At 47.6% G+C, this 23,419-nt stretch overlaps 1 protein-coding gene across 2 annotated transcripts; it reads right to left on the bottom strand.

Moving 5' to 3' along the window:
* Positions 1–735: 735 nt before the first annotated feature.
* On the bottom strand, positions 736–23,396 carry LOC146189472 (putative ATP-dependent RNA helicase DDX5). Of its 2 annotated transcripts, none has more exons than XM_084604278.1 (12): positions 23,244–23,396; positions 17,448–17,716; positions 16,688–16,821; positions 16,028–16,093; positions 14,126–14,267; positions 13,484–13,644; positions 13,046–13,218; positions 10,626–10,671; positions 9,056–9,182; positions 7,213–7,272; positions 2,255–2,494; positions 736–1,332 (listed from the first exon to the last, which is right to left on the bottom strand). In XM_084604278.1, the coding sequence occupies exons 1-12, from the start codon at positions 23,264–23,266 to the stop codon at positions 755–757; spliced, it is 2,019 nt and encodes a 672-aa protein (XP_084460404.1). In that variant the 5' UTR covers positions 23,267–23,396; the 3' UTR covers positions 736–754. The 2 variants fall into 2 exon arrangements, with proteins under 2 accessions (XP_084460404.1, XP_084460405.1); XM_084604279.1 differs by lacking the exon at positions 23,244–23,396 and adding an exon at positions 22,681–22,887.
* Between the last annotated feature and the right edge of the window lie 23 nt (positions 23,397–23,419).

Raw genomic sequence — 23,419 nt, 5'->3', positions numbered from 1 at the left:
CATAAATATGCCCACTAGGGTGAGCAAGCAATATGTAATTTCTGATTGAACACTGCAGCATTTTCAGCAATGGTAATCAGCCAATAGGCAGTCTTCTCTTAACATCTTAACAGCCAGGCGTGTGCTTCAAGTTGGATTTTTTTCATTCACAAGCCAAACGCTCGGCTTTTGTTTATGTATTACATAAATAAAATACATGCAAAAATGCTACAGTACAATGCAAGAAATCATGCGCAACAGATAACGTAGGTGCTGAAAAGCAGCAACTGACTGTATGGCATCTCAAGACTGGCTGCACTGCTCAGTCAAGGTACGGTTGTAAAGTGGCCACAAGATGGGGCCTGAACATTATGGCGCAGATGCTTTTGCAACCATCCTAACACTCAAAGGACTGCTGTCCCCCCTCTCTTATTGACGCAAACATATCGTCGATCTATTACAGCAGTGACAGGACCGAAGTCGTACTTTGCCGTCCTAGCTCCCCAGGAAATAGAAGGAGCTCCACGTTCAATGGTTGTTAAACGCTCAAGGGCAATAACTTGACAGCATTGCTCTCATACCAACACATGTGACGTCCAATTTTCACAAAACGCATCAATAAATAAAAGTGCGCCATTCTCCCCGCAAATCGTGGAGTGAAACAGATCCAAGCAAAGAACCAGAGCCACCACAGCTCTCCTCGCTATTTTTGCCTGTACATCTAAGAACCAAGAGGATAAAAATAATAACGATGTAGGCAGCGTGACTGTGTTTTCTACCATGCGCCATTGACGCCTGGCGGTGGTGGGGGAGGTGGTGGTGGGCCCAAAAGTCCGTGGGGAATCTGCTGCTGCCCTGAATGCTGTTGCTGCTGCTGTCCTCCCTGCTGCTGCTGTCCACCCTGCTGAGGCATGCCCTGCTGCTGCTGCTGCTGCTGTCCCATGGGTGCCATCATGTACGACTGGCCATTGGCCATGTGCATGACGGGCATCATGTGCGTCATCTGCCCCATCATTGGCGTCATTGGGGCCATGTGTCCCATGGGTGTCATTGCCATCATTGTCCCAGAGCCGCCGCCGCCGCCGCCACCGCCACCACCCGACATCTGTGACATGTTTGATGTAGGTGCCGAGTTGGTACCAGATGACGAATGATGCGACGACTGGTTCGAGGATGATATGCCATATCCGTAGTTGCTATTGGGCAGGTCAGAGCTGTTGGAGGTCGTATAGTCATTGTTGCCAGGGTTGTAGGCATTGGCTCCGGTCGCATAACGGTTGCGTCGGTGGTCGTCATCATAGTCGTCGTTGCGACGACCTCCTCCTCCGCCCGACGTACGCCAGCGGTTGCGACCTGCAACAAGACAATGAATTGCAACAGTAAGCCGTAAGTGGCAAGACTAGTGGCACAACACCTTAGCTAAGATTGAAATGAAAGCTGTGCAGCCAAGGTTTTTGATAAGTTCATTATGGCTTTGAATAGCTTGCAATGCTGCAAGCAGATGACAGCAATTTAGAACGAGGCTTATCAGTACTGGCCCAGCATCTCTCATCAGCCGTGGGTTCAGATACCTATTTCTGAGGCCCAGCCTCTTACATTTGCACTGACAGCACTCCCATTCAGCTCCATCCCAGCAGAATTCCTGCTGCATTTTTGAAAACATGATGGTTTTCAACTTTGGTTCCGGAGCCTCTGACAAGCGAACCTGATACCGTTCTGCCGCGCTATCAAGCGAAGTGCTCAGCTGTGCTCTGCAAGAACCCCTCCCGGGTGGAATAGTAGAGAATTTTGTTAAATGTAGGAAAAGTCCGCACTATGAACCTAAGAAATGCGAAGAAATGCAGGCCATGAATATGGCTGCCATAGTGCCATTTACAGCCAGTTTTTATAAGCAGAAGTGTATGTTGTTTACTTGACGGTTCCAGCACTAATTTGTTGCATACTACACCACTGTAGCATCCGACATTGCGGATGCATATCTCAACCTAAAGCAAGACCAATGCAATGAAGTGCAGCAAAAAAATGCAAGCAAATGTGGCAGCGTAGTAACTGCATATGTAACGCTTGTACATTATCGGCAATTCTGCGTTAGAAGGTGCCATTAAACGTGCGTCATTTGCACCACCAGGATGCACCACTAAAATGATGTCTTTGGTTCCTCAAGGATTCGCACTGGGTGCATGTCTGTTATCAGCATCGTGGCTCCCTACCGAGACGCAACGCAACATACTTAAAGGTGGGGGCGGCACCCAGAAAGATGGTAGGCGTGACTCACCGCCACGTCCTCCATACGAGCGGGACATCTCGAACATCTCGTACAGTTTGGGGTTCACCACTTGGTTGGCCTCCTTGAGTACGGAGATGAGCTCCTGGGCCTGCTTGGAGTTGCCCGGGGTGAAGAATGTGTACGCTGTGCCAGTCTTATTAGAGCGCGCTGTCCGTCCAATGCGGTGCACATAGTCTTCCGAGCAGTTGGGGTAGTCATAGTTGATGACAAACTTGATGTCGTCCACGTCTGCCACCCAGCACAACCAGGAAGAAGGGGCAGGAGGAGCAGAAAAATGGGGGTGGGGTGAAGGGGTGCGGAGAGGATGCGAGATCAGCAACTTTCCTGCTTAGAGGCCCGTTCCGACACAGTGACGACATGGCAGGTGGAAGGCTGCGTAGAATGGGAGCTTCTGCCCTGTGTACGAACATCTACAAACTAACAAACTACAGTCTTAACGCCTAAGAACTTCTGCGCGAATCCTAACAGCCTACTTCAAACGCGACTGAGTGCCCGTGTGTACAACAGAACAGCCCATAAAAGTCACGGTTATGAGAGGGCCGAAGGAAGCAGCTTTGCAGGGAAAAAAAAGGAGGAGGGGGAAGGGGGGCATACAGAGTACTTTTTGCTTTGAAGGGCTCCAGCATGTTTCAGTAATTCTGTATTGACTCGCAGGGGTGACCAAATGCTGCCCCAGTTCAAGCTGCAACAGATGGCTGCCACTCGCTGGCTATTATGACTGACTTTAGAGACTAGTGCGCAATTACTCTGCCTGAACTGCTAACTATAAGTGGCACGAAGCTTCTAGCTGCTCAGGACATGAATAATCCATTAAAAATGCGTAAGACATATATTTTATCTCATGCTTTATCTCACCCATAAGATTTCAGGTAAAAGGCAAGAGGCTGAAAGATGTCCGCTGACAACTTACCTCAAACAACTTGCTCCTCTGAGAGAACTTAAGTTATAACTCAGCAATGGCAATCTAGGACTACAGCCCAAGTTTCCGGCTCATTTGCTATCAATATCTCAGATGACCACTGTAAAAGTTTTGTCTCTGAAAAAGTGATGGTCAGCGCTGCAGTAATAAAACGGTATTTGAGAGGCCGCCAACTTCAGCTGATGCAATTAGCTACATAAACATGGCGGCTGCAAAAAAAGACGAGACAAGTGGTCACCGTAATGCTTCTTGAGCCCAAATAGTTTCAGCCAAAGTAAACTTTACGAAACTACTTAAACCATGTCAAGAGCAATGTACTGCAATGATGAGTAGCACTTTGCTGATGTAGCTTCAATATGCTCACTATTTTGGTGGTATGGTTCCTCCACTGCTGAACCACACTACCACATATTGCACTAGTTCCTTATCTGCATATCACCTTCTATTTTACTTCATTAAAAACTAATATTGCCTAACATTAGGTATTACATAAGCATAACAACGAAATCTGTGAGCATTGATCAAATCATTGCAACACAAATCCAAGATATTTTACTTTTTGCAAGTTGCAGTGGTCTTTAAATGTTGGGCAAAACCACATCGCATCATTCGATAGCTGGATTCAACTCTTCAATAACTACCACACACAATTCCTCCGTGACAGAAAGTAGTCTCCTGTTAAAAGCTTTTTCGGTTACCTGAATACAAAGCTAAGAATCGGACAAAAATATTAAGCTCAAGGATGTCGGTACGTTTGGCACGTTCGGTATGGTCAAATATTAAAGGCTGGTTATGCGAGCTATTCGGCGTAGTAATACACAGGCCACACACCATGGCCCATAGTTAGCAACTGCAGCTGCTGATTTCGAAGTACTATCTTACTACGAACATGAAGCATCTGAAGGCAGCTGCCATTCTGTAACCAATAGACTACACTGCTGTAGCCTATAGTTAGAACATTAAGTAAATGTACACACATTTACATTCAACGAATCGCAACCTTGAGCACTGCTTCACAACGGCCACTAAGAAATCCCTGAATTCGTTAGTGTGAGGCTGTCTGAAACATTAATGGTAAGCTGAACTAAGGAAGATAAACAAGCTTCCCAGTAATCACATATAAAACCTTTAATTCGCAGTATATTTTATAACCACGCGTCTTCAATCATTACTACGACTTGAGCATGACTTACGAGATCAGGGTTACCTCTAAATGCGCGTAATTTACTTTATAAAATTTCTATTTGTGCCAAGCAAGTTATCATTATAGAAGCAACAAAGGGTTATGCATTTTTATTACTAGGTTTCAAGCCAATAGGCTGCCAAGGATGGCCACACGCAAGCTTCGCTATGTTGAAAAAAGGCGGCTAGGGAATTTTCAGATGTTTTAACACTGACTGACAAACACAATAGCTACTTTTCTGCGTTCAAGCGGACTCATTTATGTGCTATTGGCTAAACTGAGCAGCTTCCAATTCCAGGCTAACCACAGGAAGTTGCCCCTCCCCTAGTGACACAATGCATGTGCTTGTATATTGAAAAGGATCCTCTACTGTTACTTTTGTATGCATGTCAATCTGCTAATAGTCGATATTTCTACTATTATGGTTGCTCTTAAACCATTCCCATTAAGGAAATTTGAGACTAATTACGCTGTCTAGATTCATAGCAGGTGGAAGCAGGGAAGACATGGGATTATTATTAAAACTCTACTTATGCCCCTTCTCTACCACACAAGATTCTTGTTACTGAGGTAGCCAGAATTAGTACAAATTGTGTGAAGCTGTGCGCTACTCCGTGCACACCAAACTTGTGCCAGCAGCCAAAACTGACCCAGTATTCGAGCAACCAGGGACAACCTAGTTCAAGGTTTATAACACAGTTCACCGATGGCCTTTAAGCAAATTTCTTTCTTGAAAGAATAAGCCAGTACCTGCCCGTTAGCTACAGCATAAGATCTCCTACAGGTAAAGCATCCTTATATCAATGACGGCATGAGACATCTCAATTAAGTTGTCACATACTTTCACCCTTCAAATCGTACAAGTGGTTTATGCCAGGAAAGTTTGACTAAGTAAACCTTTCTGCTAAGTATAGTTTCAAAAGTTGAGATATCTGCTTGAAATTGTGCCCAACAGAACAATATTGGAAAATTACCAGCCTCAGTTTACTTTCTTTTGATTAATGACCAGATATGAATGCTCCGCTTAATTTTTAACACAACAAATAACGCTGCCTGCACAACTTTCTACAATTTCTCTACAAGATCAGTTGAGCACTTCAAAACACAACTATGCTGTGCGCAAAAAGAGAAAAAAAAAAAAGAAAGAAAAAAGAAAAAAAAAGGGGGGGGGGGGGCACTACTCTGCCTTTCCATCTGATGCTAATGCTAGCTCTAGGACGCGCTCGTGCGCTGGCCCAGCCTAGAGGCCCGGTCGTCATTACCTGTGGTTTCCTTCCGTCCTCAGCGTGCGGAGGAGGAGGCAGTCTGGAGAATGGTGGAGAGGCACCCGCCACAGACGAGGCGGGGCACCTTTGCGCCAACTCGACACCAGTGGCAGGGGGGGGGGGCTTGGGTGACGCCGGTCGTTGTGCGTGCCCCTACCCCACACTCTGTCGGGTTGTTGCGGCAGCAGGCGGGGCCTAGCCTTGGGGAGCAGGGGTCCGAATGCCCCTTTTCTCGAGCCGTTTTTGCTCACACAAGCCCCTATACGCTGCCACGCTCTCCACTCCTCACCGCTGCCAGCCAACGCACGCAGTGCCACAACTATCCCGTGTATAAGCGCGCCAATTCGCCTCGCCGAAAACCACAGGTAAGAAGGGAGCGCACCTTTCGCACAGACAAGCCAAGTCCCCCATTGAGCATCGTTGAGACAATTGATGGCCTCCAGTAGGTTATAATATGGTCATGCACTGGGTGGGGGAAACGCTGCATCGTGCCCGAGCTTCGAGAACACAAAGGTGGTTACGTAGGAGTGATAGTTCTCTAGTACTCCAACGACGGCCTCTCTGAAGTTGCTTTCTTGGAGCCAGGCCCAAGGCAGACCCCTTAAGGCCTATGTCGTCAAGGCCTGCTCTGGTGTGGGGCCGGTGCAGTGGCCCAACCCCTCACAAGAGGAGACGGGCGAGAATGGCGGGGGCGGTCCGGGGCACGGCCCCGCCCACCGCAGTGTGGGGCCAACGTCGTCGTGTGGCCAAGGGGCGAGGGCAAAGCGCCACCCCCCTCCTCGGTTCAAGACGGTGGCGGCGGCGCCCTCGGCCTCCTTCGGGCGGTGGGGTTTTCGCGGGCCTTATTTTTTTCTCTTTTTACTGCGCAGAGCGGCCGGCCGGGCCAGGCCCTGTCCACGTGACAAGCGGCGGCAACGTCCTTCCTCCGAGTCTCCCCGCAACGCCACCAGGGGGCAGCGGCGGGGGGCGTGCTCCGTGGTCGTCTCGAGTTCAAGTGCGCGCGCCCGCGGCCGTACCGACACAGAGGCACCATTTTGCACAATGCGAGACCATCCCCGTCTCGCTCGCTCGCTTCTGTTTACGGTGGTGCCTCTGAAAGAGAAAGAAGAGACAAGAACAGGAGCCGCTTTCGAAACCACCACGGGGAGGAAGAAGCCCCGCCCACCACACGCGGCAACGACAGTTAAGACAACGCAACCCACCCAGCATTGCTTACAAGCGGCCACGCAACAGCAGTGGCCGCCTGCCTGTGGGAGGCCACAAATGACAAGAGGAGGCAGGTGACGATAAACCAACTGCCTCTGAGCTCCTTACAACGGCAAATAAGCAAGAGCCCGACCAATCCGCTCCGCGGCCACGTCGCCAACCCCGCCTTTGTCCGCCACACCTTTTTTGCTTGCATCTCTCGAAACATTCGTCTTAAAAAAAACCTGCGGTCTTCAGGGTAGTGTTCAGACGTGTGAGTGCAATTTCACGTGTTGTGGGACGATCAACCCACGAAACTCTGAAGCCTCCCCACTTCCACTTCCCCGCAGAAATGCACGCTTGCAGCTCTCACCGACCTGCTGAGACTACTCACCCAATCCTCTGGCAGCAACATCGGTAGCAACCAAGATTGGAGACTTTCCACTTCGGAACTCTGTTCGCGAGAAAACATGACGTCTAAGACACTGACGCCGTGAACCATACAGCTTGCAAGCGTCGTGCCACAGTAGCTCCGTCATCTACACCAATATCCCGCCAGTGTTAATGCAACAGCATTAGAGTTCTCATCACATCAAAGCCTTCCACCGTTAAACGAAAATTCAGGTTGGTCGTGACTGTCATGACATCATAGGGATCAGCTGACCACAAAGGACCAAACAGAGAGCGCCAACCATAGGGGCCATTCGGAATTGGTCCCGCGCTGAAAAATTTGGGGTCCTTCCTCAAACACTAATGGGTGTCTGGTTGACGCGCCGACGAATGCAGCAATAAAACTGATGCAAATGCACAATAGAAGTGCAGCGGAGAACTCAAATGCTATTACATTCCTTCGTAAGTGGCTTCACAATTTTTTTTATACAACTACCAGGATTTGCACAGAATATTTGGCCTGAACTTCAATGCTTTCAAGATTTCAAGGATATAAAGGGGCAATTCTTTTTTTTCTGGCTAGCATGACCCAATTTTTTCCAGGGATTTATAAGGAGTTTCAAAGGTTGACACACTTTTTTAATATCAAATGCGTTCCAACTATCTCAAGGACGTGCATGAACCCTGTGTATAACCGACTAGGCAGAATATCAAATAAAGCTGCTGATACGTCGCGCACAGTGTCCAAACAAAACCCTAGTGAAAGCCGCCATTTATAAAGCTACGCACTGACATGCAAGGCAAATAAAAAACAGCAAAAAAAGAAACAAGGACCATCGTGCAGGCATGCTGCCCTTCTTGCACAGGTAGCCGCTGAAGCAGATACCAGCTGACAATGGCTGGGCCGACTGTGCCTCCGTTGCAGCGGAACGCAACCACTACCGATATATCCGCACAAACTTGCCCACATGACGCAATGTGGCTGGTTAGAGAAGGATCCCAGCAACGCTGTACTCTTCCAATCTCAACTCTTCTCATTCATTACAGGAATGTACATCTGTCAAAAGGACTGAACACCTACTAGAATGTGTCATTACAGTGGCAATGGAAATACGTCGTTGCATCACACTCTGCGTATTGAACCCCCCCTCAATATCTAACAAACGAAGATTTGTCATTTTAATTTGGTAATGAAAATCGCCCAATACATATTAAGTAGCGTCTTGCAGCGAAAAGCCCTTTAGAGAAAGCTATGCTCCCTTCATTAGAAGGCACCAAAGAGTATTGAAATTCTTAAATGCGATAACCACAGTCCACAAAACCTTTCACTGACAAGCTGTACATGTTTGGTACTGCGTTGCAACAATCTTCAGTTTGAAAACTGAAGTGAATGCTACTTCATAAAAAAAAACACCCAATTACAGTCTGCCGAGCGAGGTTTATATTAGTTTTTGGTACATCACTTCTGCCAACGCGCATGTGCTTGATAATCATGGCTTCCAGCATCGGACTACAGAAAAACAGGTGCATGCATCTACCGAAAAAATCTTGGCAAAGCTTTTCTACAGCATTTCAAACAGAACCGTTGTGAAACTGACCACTTTAGCCAGCAAGCTTTCTGTTTTGGTGAAAAAAGGCCGATGCTTAAAATCCAGTGTTCAGTCCCTTCAACATGAAACTCACAATGGTAGCGCCATATGGCACTGACAAGCTGGCCTTTAGAAGCTGCCACGAATGCTTACAGCTTCTGATAACGTATCAAATGTCACCGTACAATCCAGGCAAGCTGAGCAGAGAGATCAATGGTGGGCAGGCAGGCAGTGGTGACGACGACGGGGCCAACTCACCTCCGAGCACCCAATCTCTCTCGGGCTGCGACTTGTCTCCGTGAATGCACATGGCAGGCCAACCGTCGCGCCTCATCCTGCGCGTCAGCTCGTCCACCTTACGCTTGGTCTCGGCAAATATTATGGTCTGCAACGTGACGGGGGGGAGCGTTCACGAAAAGCGCAACACGAGATGCAACGCGTTCTCCTGCTCTCTTGAAGGGCTCGCGTTGCCACAGGGCAGGGCTCCACACCGAAATTTCAGCTGACAACGTTTTTGGCAGCTGGGTTTAAAACGTTATCACCTCCGGCAAATTTTTCCTCAAATTCTTCTACTGTTGTAGCCTCTTCGTTACTGTGGTCCATAATATGGCTGCAAAGCTTTGCAACTGTACCACCAGCGTTGTTCATAGCCTTCTTGCGTAACAAACGGTGCACTAACATTTGCATGAATGGCACGTGATGAATTAAGATTTGGTTCCCGCAATATCGCCAGTCCCTCTGCAAAACACCAATACTTCTTTGCATTTGCGATACGCCTCTATCCAACTTGACAACAATGCAAGTTCTCAGGGGCAACACAATTAGCCAATCCCACAAAGCTTGCAAATGAAGCCCATGAAATAACACACTGCATTTGCAACCGTCAAAGCCTTGACCACAAAGGTAGCCCTGACAGAACAAATTGATGCAGCTGCCCTGTGGCATACGAGAGCGTGGTCGTTGAAGCTCGCTGGACCGAACGGAAGCGCTGGGGAGGGGGGCGGTCGATTGCTGACGTGCTGGCCGTTGTGGCGACGGAATGTACACTCGCTTGCGGAAAGGAAACTGGCAGCCGACCCCCAGTGCCTCCCCCTCCCCCACGATTCTCGCTGCCTCCCGCGGCTACAAGGACAGAGGAAGGCCGAACACTGGCACCACGCGAGACATGCAGCAATTTTGACAGGACAGCCTTGCCCCACCGAAGTTCCCGAGAACTCACTCTGTGGAGTAATTACTGTGCAGGGCATTACCATAACTTTCTAAGATAAAATTCGATTCACTTACGTTTTAGTCTGTTCCTGCGTTAACTCCAGCAAGCGAAAGACTTCATGAACATGCAAGAATGCAATTCTTTCTCTTCACAATATTTTTAGCATTTAAAGGAAGACCTGCGCAAACAAACTTCATCGCCGACTCACTATCACAAAGGTCAAGGAACAGACCTGAAAGCTGAACCTGAGTATTAATTCAAATGAATTGAGCAAGTATTAATGCGGGTACTGTGAGAAGCAAAAAAAAAAAAAAAACTTTCTCAGGCGAGAAACTAAGGCCCCCCACCCGTGCGCTTACTTTGGATTTCCAAAAATAGCTAGTGGCCCGACTAGAATGGCACATCACCACAGCTATTTCCAGAAGACCAAATCTCGGTGCCAGTGCTTCATTCCCAGAAAAAGGAAAAAAAAAAAGAAAAAGAGAGGTCATCAAATAATAAGGAAGTATAATTTGCCCAAAACAGAAAAGGGAAGGAGGAAAAATAAGCAGCAATTATTAAAAAGAAGAAACAAGTCGGCGAAGTCTGGAGCCCGACCTGCCACTCACATACACGCACCTTGTTCTCGCGCTCGTTCATAATTTCCTGCAGCAGCTTGAAGAGCCTGGAAAGAGCAACGGCTAAGTCATGAGCCGGAAGAATGGAGATGAAGCTAGGGGGGGGGTGATACCATGCCTCTCCCAAGGCACATTGCAGACCACGCAGTCATCAGGGGAAATTACGACAAGGAGGGCACTCGCGGACAACAGTCACTCCCTTTAAAAAAGAAACAGCCACTTTAAGTACAGCCTGAACTGCAGCTGCAATTCTTAAAATACAGTTGCGGTACAGAAATTTATGCAAAAACTGGCCACACAGCTGCTGCCCCTCAGTGACACACATACAAGCTCCTGAGTGGAGTCAGGCACGGTGATACCAATGCCAGCAGTGAAACCCAACAGTGAGAGGTGATTAAATAGTTTATGGCTTGTTCAGGCTATGAGAGATGCCCTAGTGAAGGGCTCTGGAAAATTCGACCGCCTGGGGTTCTTTGTACGGCGGCGTTACAAACAGGCATCGGAGTGACAGCCCCACAGTGATGAAATTTAGTACAGTGATGGAAATAATAAAGTGATGCCAATGGCGCAGTGCTAGCACTAGGTGATGCATATGTGCTTCTACATCGCTTAACTGTCCAGCACATTAATCTCCTACTGCACAGACCGCCGAACCTGAGCTTTGGCCCTTCCCTGTCTTGCTCAGCAACACGAAGCCCTTGGGTTTCACTGCCACTGATCACGAGATGCGTTTGCAGCTGCTTCTTCAAAGGTACTTTCGGAGCAGCAGTCTGGAAAACTGCACGCTAGATGCCAGAAGCCTTAAACTGCCCTCGGCCATTCAGAGAGGGAGAGAGGGCCAGTCCTCCGGAGTGCCCCCCTTGAGAAATAAATGAAATGAGTATGCGAGAAGAAAAAACACAACTGCTCATATAAGTGACGGACTGACTCGCACCCAGAGGCACAAAGTGAGAGGGGAGAGCCGAAGGAGGAGGGCGCTACCCGCCTCCAGCACCTCCCCCCCTCGGGCCATCAAAGACGGGCGGGTGCGAGGGCCAGGCCGTCACGCCGAAAGCAGGCGCCAGGGTGCATGAGCCACGCAACCACATCGCCGCTCGCGCGGGGGAGTGGGAGGTGGTGAGGGGAGAGAGAAAAATACAAGGCACCAGTCACAATTGAGGCATTTCCAACATTTTTGTACAAACACTTGACAGGTGCTGTACATGCAAAATTACATGTAAACACTTCTATTAAAAAAAAAGGGGCTATTTTGTATTTGGAGACAGGATTCTCCCCAACACTGTGCTGACAGCAGGTAAGCTTGAAAGTGTGCCACCTATCTCTACCTTCAGTTTATCTTTGACTCGGTATGCGTCTGTACCATTTGTCGGGTACAGGCAGAGAATTTTAAAGAATTGTATAACACAAATTGCATCACGTAACAAGTAAAGCACAGAAATAAATGATTGGTTGGTTGGTTTGTGGGGTTTAACGTCCCAAAGCAACTCAGGCTATGAGAGACGCCGTAGTGGAGGACTCCGGAAATTTCGACCACCTGGGGTTCTTTAACGTGCACTGACATCGCACAGCACACGGGCGCCTTGCTTTTCGCCTCCATCGAAAAGCGGCCGCCGAGGCCGGGATTCGATCCCGCGTCCTTGGGAACAGTAGTCGAGCGCCGTAACCACTGCGCCACCCCGGCGGGGTGCAGAAATAAATGAAAAAATAATATATATATATATATATACATACAATCCATATCTATTCTAACTGCTTTTTTGTTTTCTTCACTGAGCTGAGCATTCCGTAACAGTTGTATGGTACATTATTTCGCACCCACAAATGTTCAACCAATTCTGAGGGGGGGTTTTAAACGTAATATTTTCACATATTGTATAATTGCACCATAACGATCAATATATCCTGCTTTGACTTTTCAGCTGTTAGTGATGAATGGTAGGGCAAGCATGTGATGTACTACCAAGCAGCAAATTTCAATCCCAAGTCTTGCTCTTCTGTCGGACCTTTTCTTCCATCTCTCTTTCAAATGACACCGCACAGGATATATTTTACCACCACTGGCTTCGAAACCTGGAGGCATACAATATGGGCACATATTTTGGTGCATTTCTGCAAGGTGCTAGACTGAGCCATAACCATGCATTTGTCAGCATCTCAAAACTACAGCCCCCCCCCCCCCCCCCCTTTCAAACTTGACCTGCAGGCAAAGCAGTTATTGCAGATCCAACTGTGACAAGCTAACAACGATATATTGAACATATAATATTTCTTGACACAATAAGCTATGCTCCTGTCACCGAAAACATGCAATCTGTCCAGATACTGTAACAAGCACTCCGAAGCTAAGCTAGCCACTTTTATAAAAATTTCCCCTGGCATGTTAAGATCAAATGCAGCCAGCAATGATGGCCCACTGCTCACTTGGTGTCCTTCTCGGCCTCCTGGCAGACATCGATGATCTGCAGGATGCGGTGGTTGGCGCACAGCTGCAGGGCCCCAATGTTGATCTGCACGTAGTCCTTGAGGAAGTCCTCAGCAAGGGAGCGCACCTCCTTGGGCCACGTGGCACTCCACATGAGTGTTTGCCGGTCCGGCTGCGTAAGGCGACGCACGTGACAACCAGTCCAGTCCCCACCCCCTCCACAGACAGCCATTCACATGCACTAGCCAAACGACGACAAGACTGTCAACCTGCCCATCATAGTTATCCACTGCACAGTTCTCGTAAAGTGCACCTTGCGACATTTGCTCCTTCTTCGTCCATTTTTCCTTTCAGAGCTCTGCCAGTTGACCCATTCCGCGAAGGCCAGTCTCTGTGCCTACATGCGCTAACAGAGATGGAGAGAGGAGGGCGCTCACCCGAATCTGCTCAACGATCTTGCGGATCTGGGGCTCGAAGCCCATGTCGAGCATGCGGTCCGCCTCGTCCAGCACCAAGTAGGTGCAACGACGCAGGTTCGTTTTGCCGGCCTCCAGAAAGTCTATCAGCCGTCCGGGGGTCGCAATGCAGATCTCCACCCCTGCATTAACAAGAGGAGCAGCAACCGAACAGGAATGCATGAGGCCAGTGCTCAGCCCAGGGAAAACAGCACACACTAATCTCTTCAATATGGCCGACCAACTTGGTACTACAACGTCTCCGGCCATTGAAGAGGTGGAAAAAATTAAACACTTACTGGCTACAGCAGACTCCTGCAACAATAAAGGCACATTTAAAAAGAAAGTAAGGGCACGCAATAAAGTGAAACTGCGATTCCATTCTGGATTCCACAGAAAACTGAACATACACTATTTGTTTCCTTGTAGTAAAGACATGACATCTGTAATAAAAAGACAGCAAAAGATTATTTGGCCACGGAGAAAAGTTGCTCTCCGAAGGACAGTATTAAAACATATACGCATGTCCAGGCATGTTATTGGAGCAGTAGCTAAATGATGCCATAGTCACATTTGCATATTTGCCAGTCGCTCAAAACAACAAAAAGGCGTGACCACACTCACCTCTCTCGAGATCCCGGATCTGGGGTCCCTTGGGGGCGCCGCCAAAGACGCAGGTGTTGCGAATGCGGGAAGCCCGGCCAAACTCCGACGCCACCTGCTGGATCTGCTGGGCCAGCTCTCGGGTGGGGGCCACCACCAGGGCCTGCAAACGCGCGCCATGATACACGTTATGACTCTGCACACTTCTACACCTCCAGAAAAAGACCCATGGTGTAACAAAACGTGCTTGCAGTTTAGATGAGCACCATTATTCCCCGCTGACTTCTTCCAAAGAACAAACAACCTTCCGGCGAAAAAGTGTCTGCTGCCGACTGTGCACTTCATGACTGTGCAAGTTCATTACTTTAAGTGCTCTGCAAGCACACATGCTTCCACAACTATGCTTTGCAATGTTCTTAACAAAGACAGGTTGTAATCCGTATTTTAGACAATGTCGGCTCCAGAGCAGACATGACTACTGGACATTACAAACAAGACAATTTGAGACAAAAAAAGAGAACAACTTGATTTGGTTTACAGGGTCTAACGTCCCAAAGCAACAAAACTGTGAGGGGGGCCATAATAAAATAGTAGAGGCTTTCAGAAATTTTGACCACCTGGGGTTCTTTCGCATGCACCGACATTCATGGGCGCCTTTTTTTTCAGCCCCATCAAGAAGTGGCCGCCCTGGGCGGAATCGAACCCCCGCCCCCGAATTCAGCAATGCAGCATTATAACCACTTAGTCACTGAGGTGTTGAGGCCGAACAAAAATTAAAAAGAGAGCTGGATCACTGTCATGTTTCACTGCAAGGTCCTTAATATAGGGTTCCATTTACGGGGTAAGGCCCACTCTTCTCAACCACAGGACCACAAATTAGTCACCTCTCAAAGTGTGGGCCTCAACGCTTTTATAGGCTCTGTGCACAGGGCTCTTAGTACAGTAGAACCCCTTTATAGTAATGTCACTGGGACCAGCAAAATACTTACTGTATCAGGGTCTTTACTATATCAGTGGTCAGTGATGACATAATCCTGAAGATGCTGTCTGGTAGTTAAATAGGCACTTACTGAACACGTCTTGTTGCTTAATTAAAAAAAAAAAGCTGAAATACCTTCCATCTCGCTTTTATCATCGCTTTGTGCAATTGTTTCATTACAAAATTTCTTTACATCTTGTGAAAGTACCTCTTGAGCATGAGGATGTGATTACTAATGCAACCAAGTTCGATTTCATGTGAAAACCAAAGCCTAGCATGAACATGGTGTCCCTTTTTGCTTTTTACGTCTTTTAAAAGGCAATAAAAGATAAATGCGCGTGGCACTCAAGTGCTGTAAGACCGGACCGCACTCGCTGCACCTCCACTTTCTGCCTCTGCTGCCCTCATGCTTTGTGCTGCACATTCCAGTGAATGTTCACCCATTTCTTCCCATTCCTTATTTCTTGCTGCACTTTTACTCACCTTTACTTTCTCAACGAACCACACCGCCTCCTTGCTATGGTTGTAGACAGCTTTACTTTTTTTTTTCCTACGCGCTGCGCGCTTTCCCTCACGGCTCCAAGGCTTCTGTAAAGTAGGCTTCGCCTGACTGCTGCTAAGCCTAGTGGTAAAGCCACCTAAACGAACACTTGGCGTTATATTTCTGTTTTCAAATACAAAAGATCTTGCCTCGAGGTTCTAGGTAGTGCGCGGGTGGCAATATCATATCGTGGGAATGGTCGCCGCGGCCAGGAGCACTTTCCTACAACCGATTTTTACCAAAAACTATAAAGGGGGAAAAACGTACAGTTGTCTATGGAAGATGAACTGGGGCTTCAGTTTTTTACTATATCAAAGTTTTTACTATATCCGAGTTTACTATAGCAGGGTTCTACTGTACATGGACAAAAGGCGGAAGATCGAGAACGAAAACAAGCACTCACAATAGGGCCATCCCCACGTTCCAGGTATGGCTGGTGGCTAATGTGAAGAATGGCTGGCAGAATATACTGTGGAAAAGAGAAACAGGAGAAAAAAGAATTAATGAAGTGGCACGGTTAGCGCTAAAATTGCACGTGCACACAGTTACGCCACAGTTTTCACACCATTCCTCCAGCTGAAGATGCGAATTATTGGTCTGACAGTCCCACTGTCTCGGCAGTCACAAACACTGAGTCCGGCAGGAAACATTGCTGTTTTCCTTTCCCCAAGCCTCTATCACAGGCTTCATCAATCGTAACGGTCCACGCATGTACACAGTTGTCCATTTCCAGCTCGAATGCAGCTCAGTGTGCCATTGCCATTTTTTGGAGCACATCTCCAGGGCCATTGGGGAACCATTGTGAATATGCGGTGAGAACTGTAAGCAGGAGCTACTGCTTTGTCATCTGCTAAAGCACATATTTGTGTTTGCCTACAGCTGTAGCCGGTGCGCTGTAGCAGACGATAAAGCTCAAGCACCTGTTTACCATGCCTGCTCACTGGTTCCCCAAGGGCTCGAGAAACTTGCTCTGTGGAGCACTGGTGGATTGGAGCCATCTTCAAGCTAGAGCTGGGTGACCGCATGCCCCGCTCATGCATGGAGAGGGGAGAGCCGGGCTCACCGCCAGCGTCTTGCCCGATCCGGTCTGAGCGATGCCGACCATGTCCCGTCCGCTGAGGGCGATCGGCCAACCCTGTGCCTGAATGGGAGTCGGTGAGGCGTACTGGGCCTGACGGATTGCCGACATGCAGAAGTCTGCAGCCAATGACACGCACAGGCGTCAGGAAAAACAGAAGCAGGAGGAGAGAGACAGAGAGGCAGACGCGGGCATGTTGTTAAACACTACAGAAATGAGGTGACAACTAGAAGTAAAGATTAGGCTGCACAAGCCTTCACTTCCTGGAGCCCACTGTGGCCAGACAGCGATACCAGATACTCCCACGGCTGTTGTGTCAACCTCCAAGATAGTCAAAAGTGAAATGTACCATTTCAACAAGTTAACAGCGCACATTAATTATAAAGTAAAACCCTCTTGAGCACCCAGGAACAATGCTCACAGTATGCTGTGAACAAAAAAAAAAAAAAATAATAATAATAATAATAAAGCTGACATTGTTAGCCGGTTAAACGACACCTAGGCTACATGTAGGTCAAACATTTACACACACACAATAAAAATGCTCGATTGTGAATCATTCAAGGAACTTTTAAAAGACCGAGCGATTCGGAGAATCATGAAGATTGGTGACCTGACTATTGCCTGAAAGTGATACCAGGAAGAAAACTGGCTTGGACAGTTCTACAAGAGTGGATGTGCTAAGACACCCAGCGGGCTGCTAGCGAAGACGGACAAGGAGTGGCACGGCAAAACGTCGCCTCACCCGGCAGGTTGGCCTCTTCGAAAGTCAGAATGGGGTTGGGCACGTCCTTGCCGCGGATGGTGATGTCGTGCTGCTTGCGAAACGCATCCACTTCGTGCTTGGGCCGATGGGCAGTAGTGGGGTGCTCCTTGTAGAAGTCCTTCTGGAAGGGGGGCAGCCGCGACAGGTCCCACTTGGGCTTGCGCAGACGCTCGCCGGGCTGCCGCCCCTTCAGGCTGCCCCGCATGCCATCGTCATTGCTGCCACGCCAACGGTTCATGCTGTCCCTCCTGTGCGGTGGAGAAAGAAAGCGCCAATTCTTAGGTCTCCCTTCTCCACTGCTGGATACCCACGCGCTTAGAAAAAGGGGGAATAAAATGCACTTATGAACAGTAATTATAAAACATTCATTGTTTGAATGCTCAAACTTTGTCCCATTCCTTAGTGACGAGACCTGTGAGAACCATATGCTGCACGCATTGGGCGTTTCTTCCCTCTACCTGCTGGAGAATATAGGAGGGTATGCTATGAATGAGTATGCTATGCATAATTAATAACAACTTCTTAATTATCCCATAAGTAAGAGATGACAGGCCCCTGCATCACTTGGCAAGGGTGGATGGCCATTGGATTGCAAAGCTGAATGCAATGCTGCCATTCTACAGAAAAAAACAATAAAAAGTTGCACATGCAATGATGCTGCATACTGAAAACTGAAGCTCTCAAGTTTCTTGAGCATTCATTCTTCCGCTCAACTCAAAGATCTTTAAGCTAAAAAAGAAAGCGGCATGGGCCCTTTGCTGTTTTTATTTTTTTTTTGTCAGCACTCATTGCGGGCTCATCGCATAAAGTGAACTTTCGATACAGAAAGTGCCCTGGAATGAGGCCGTACTATATCAACCATTTTTGGAAGTAAGTGGAATAGTAGTACAGGCTTGAAAGTGCTTTTAGATGCTCAGGTGTCCCATCCAGTTTCAGGTGCCTGCCCCGAAGCCAATTATGTATACGATATACTTGAGAGCAACCTAAATATACAATACAAAAAAAGTTCCCTTTACTCTGCTCAGAAGAAAAAGGCTGACGATTTGGCCACAGAGTTATTATTGCGAAAGCAATACTACTTGCACTTTCAAGCCTTCGCGTGACCCGGCTGCAGTTACGCCTTACCCACGCGACGCTGTGACATCACACCCCATGTGACACACGGGCTGGCAGGAGCTGCCAACTTGGGTCTCTCGTTTCACATGGGACGGTTATGTCAGAATCAGCCTGCTAGGTTCCTGGCATTGACGTTACCCCTATAGGCCACTAAGGCACGTTCATATGGCTCGGTTAAAGCGGGGCTTTATATGTGTGGCTGAGAAAGAACAACGCTCGGTCACCCGCAGCTAATGCTTTCACTCAATATTTGGTTCAGCAGCGTTGAGCCCTCTTAATTTTTGCTAATCACTAAGGCTGCACAATTTAATTTAAGAACAGTGTGGGTCAAACTATTACAACCCTTGATCACAGCGACCACATCTGGGCTGACGCAATGCAGCTAGCAAAATGGTGTCAGTCACCTGCAGCTAAAAAGCGACTGTCGGAGAGAAATAACATATTGCGACTTCCACTAGTTGATTGGGGAGCAAACCGGAATAGGGCGGCCCAAACCACCGTAACGCGGATCAGCCTTGATCGACCAGCGGAACGTGTACAGCGCGTGCCGGAAGCAATGATGAGCTGGTACCGGAAGTTAAGTCGCATCCTAGCGCCAAAATGTGTTGCTACTGATAAATAGGTGGGAGTTTGACACTCTGGAACTTCCTTTCGCACAATCCTAACGTTGTAGATGTTTTATTGCGAAAGCAATGCTACTCTAGATTTCGAGCCTTCAGCGTTGCACGGCGGCACCCACGTGACACTGTGATGTCACACCCCACGTGACACTAGGGTGAGAGCTGGGCTACCAACTCAAGCGGTCGGCGTAGCGCTGTCGCAGCCGCGGCGCAGTGCGTGACGTCACACCCCACCTGACACAAAAGCGAGATTGGCTGGCAGGAGCTGCCAACTTGGGTCTTTCGTTTCACATGGGACAGTTATGTCAGAATCAGCCTGCTAGGTTCCTGGCATTCATGTTACCCCTATAGGCCACTAAGGCATGTTCATATGGCTCGGTTAAAGCAGGGCTTTATATGTGTGGCTGAGAAAGAACAATGCTCGGTCACCCGCAGCTAATGCTTTCACTCAATATTTGGTTCAACAGCGTTGAACCCTTGCAATTTTTTCAATGGACACACCTCAACATAATTGCGAAAAAGAATGGTGATGCTTAGTGTCCTCTGTCGATCCCTCTGAAATCGCTGTAAACAGCCAAAAAAATCCCACAACCTCCAAAGTGACGCCATCGCTAACTAGGACTTTCGGCAAGATAACACTCTCGTCAGAGAATCAAGCTAGAGTGGCTTGAGTTGCTCGGAACGACCAGCGGTGTGATAATAATGAAGTGTTATTGCACACTCGCACACAGAGCGAGCAAGAAAAAAAGACAACAAAGAACGGCTGAGAGCAGTCGATTACTGCGTGCTGTCTCCTTCACGATACAAGCGGAACAGAGCAACCGATCTTGGTGGACCAGTGTAAATCGAAATCGCCTTCCTTGACCAAGAAAACCTGCTCCAGAGCGGCCAGTGGAAATTGCCATCAATCTACTCCCTTGACAGGGAGGGCACTCGGGATAGATTTTATAGAACCACACCTCGTTTCCTTTCCTACCCTATAGGCAAATTAATCAAAGCCAGCTTTCTATATTATACTAGTTGGAAATTCTGCTCCAAAAGGCGTTTCATACGAAAAAAAAAGTCTTATTTCATCGCACTGCAGGCCTGTAGGAAAAGTTTTTATTCATTTCAAGAACTCATATGGCATTGTTGTCTTCTCAGCTTCCAACTCTCCAATGGGAACAAACACCCAACTGCGATAATTCAAAATTAGTTTTAGTCAATTGCTTGCACAATTAGAAAAGTTTAGCAACAAATTATGTTTACCACACCTGAGAGTAAGTTCCTGCGAACAATATTTTTCTATTGCAAACCCACTATTTTTAGGAATTTTCAAAGTATTTTCCGAATCACCTGGTACATATCCTAACAATATTTTAAGTTAACTAAAGATTAAATTCTTGTTAAACATACATCATTTTGACTTAATATTACACGAAGTTTTAATTCTATACTTCTACCCATATCACCACCTAACTCTTGAGCCCCCAATCTTCCGTTTGCTTTTTTTTTAATCCTTCGCAGATTCATTCACATCACATTTGTTCTCTTCAGGTAGAGTGACTACCTGTACAGACGTCTGGCTGGATATAGACGAGTTGCAAAACCTACAAGTCAGCTTCCCTGTGAGGCAGAAATTCATGCACAATGGCGGCAGAACCTGACTCCGCGGCAATAGTTAGGTCCAGTGCATGCATCTACTACAGTCCACGCAGCTTCGGATCGGCAGTCCCCGTCGCACAGGCCATTGTGCGAGAACAGGTTTAGGTTTTCGGACATTCTTGACGCGGGCATAAAGGAAGGGAGAGCACTGCCACACTGGGTGAGGAAAGGAGTTTTAGAATTGGCGACCCACTTGCGGAATGCTGTGACGAATGGGCAAGGGGTGCGGGAGTTACTCTGCCGCCAGTCGCTGTGCCAGCGCTGCTCCCAACTATTATTCCAAAGTAAGTCTATGCCGCCATTGTGCAGGAATTCCTGCCTCACAGGGAAGCTAACTTGTAGGTTTTGCAACTCGTCTATTACCATATTCCAGTAAAATATGTCCATTTGTTTCCATGTAACTAGCACACACCGCATGTATGTAATCTTTCCGGTTACATTTCTCCTTGTAGCTTCGTAGTCCAAGTCTTCCTGATCTTCCTTCAATGAGTAGAGCACTTCCTTTTTGAGTTAAGTAAAAACTACTTGCTTACTTTCAGTCAACACTACTTCTGTACAAATGAAATACCATGATTGCCTACATTTTATTGTCCAATGCTCTCTGGTATTCCACACAAAATATTTTACTCTGGCCTTTCCATCATTCAAATTATTACCAGCCCCTGTCCCCCTGTACTACCTCATTTGTGGTACTGCTATGAGCACCCAGTGCTAAATGTTCTCTATTTCCTGCCCAGATTGAACTTTTGCCCTCAGGCACAAAAACTGCACTTGCAGAGGTAAGCCCTAGCATGACCCTTCTTTCCCAAATACCTGTCAATATTTTATACCTGTCATGTCCCTATAATACAATATATCTCAATATCACAGCATCTGTCTGCCCTTTCACTCTAGCAGTCTTTTAATGCTTTCCCGTGTGTAACTGTGTTTACCCATAGCCCAAGATATTTATATTCTGCCAGCCTGGGTATCTCATTTTGAAAAGTGGAATAAAATATCACCAAACTTGCCTTAATTGAGCTAAAGCATCTCCGTCTCCACAAGTATTAATCAGTGCAAACCTCCCTGGGTATCAGCTAGTAGTGCATTATCGCCAGCATACATTAACCATGGCATCCACTCCATCCAATTTGTATGCGAAGTTATATAACCCACATTACTTTCCATATTTACCTGCTCCGTTAGGGCAGCACTTTGACAACTGCCGTGACAATAAAAAAAAAAAATAATAAAATAAAAATATCGGGATTGGAGCACGAGTACGCTCCGACACTAAACGACAATGTCGATCAATGCTCAATATTCATTTGCACAAATAAATGCGCGTCTGCATAGCACACTCGTTGTTTACGATATGTAATCCGGGGAGCACACATTCCAAGATGGCTGAATCAACAGGCTATTCAAGGTCGTTCGGCTCATCGAGTTGTACAGACTGAAAGCAGGCCACTTTTTCAAAGCATGCAACACAAGAAAAAGTAAACACATGTAAAAAAGATGTCATGCTACGAAGCCGTGCAGTTTCGTCCGAAATCGAACTAGTCGACTTCGCAAACGTCGGCCTCATGAAAGTACGGTAAGCGTCACTCGTAGAGCTGACTGCGCATTGTGCAAGCCTTCAACACAAAACTAGCAGGACCTTCGGTGCTCAGAGCTCAGCTTCGAGATATCTATAAGAAATCGAAGCAGGCGCGGGCACAGCTACGCACTAAACGTCCGGCCGACGGTTTTCGCGCCACCTCTACTTCCAGTAACGCAACCTTACCGCGCGAAAACAGACCTTAATGTGCCGTAATAACAGCGATGGCTGTAATAACTGACTATTTACTGACCGTGGATGCCTTCCCGAAGCGACAGGATTACTTAGGCCTAACTTTATCGCAGTCCGCGCTGGCTCACGTAGGCGTCGCGGGTGACTGATCTGTTTTGTTTCAGAGTCCCTTCGCAGCAAAGAGAACGTCGATTAGCGACCAATAGGAACGCACGGTGAAAGAACCCTGCGCGACAACAGCAGCGCACCTCAAAACCGGTTCAGATTACTGCAAGCGCAATGCACGTACGCAATCGCCGGCGAACCGTGCAACTAGTTTTATCGCGACCGCTTTCGGAAGACGTAGAAAGGGTTCGAGCGCCCTGAATCAGCAACATCAGCGCCCTGTGCTGTAACCTTTCTTGAGCCCTCCAATGAGCCTTAACGCTAAATTACCCGATTCAAGACAGCAAATGTGAAATTCGGAAATGACCAACAAAACAAACATGACAGTATCAAGTGAGAGAGCAACTGCAGGCTCGCGCGCGGCGTACGGCAGCCATTTTCCGCCGCAAACATTGCAAAGCGCAACTCCGGATTCGGCACCGCTATCGAGCAGTCCGAGACAAAAACGCTTTTGCTTACCCTCTAGGGTCTCTGAACGACATGCCTGGTCAGAAACGCCGTCAATAAGGAAACCTAAATTATTTAACAAATTGATTTGCTACGCGGGATCTCCGTGCGTGGGTTACACCGAAACACAAACGCGCGGAGCAACATGAGCGATAACATGGCGTAGCGTATTCATTGTATAGTCGCTG

The sequence above is a fragment of the Amblyomma maculatum genome, chromosome 5 (genome assembly GCF_055883805.1).
Source record: "Amblyomma maculatum isolate TAMU_Amacu chromosome 5, ASM5588380v1, whole genome shotgun sequence".
NCBI classification, from domain to species: domain Eukaryota; kingdom Metazoa; phylum Arthropoda; class Arachnida; order Ixodida; family Ixodidae; genus Amblyomma; species Amblyomma maculatum.
Note: the sequence above shows the minus strand (reverse complement) of the source record. Positions and strands in the feature narration are given on the sequence as shown.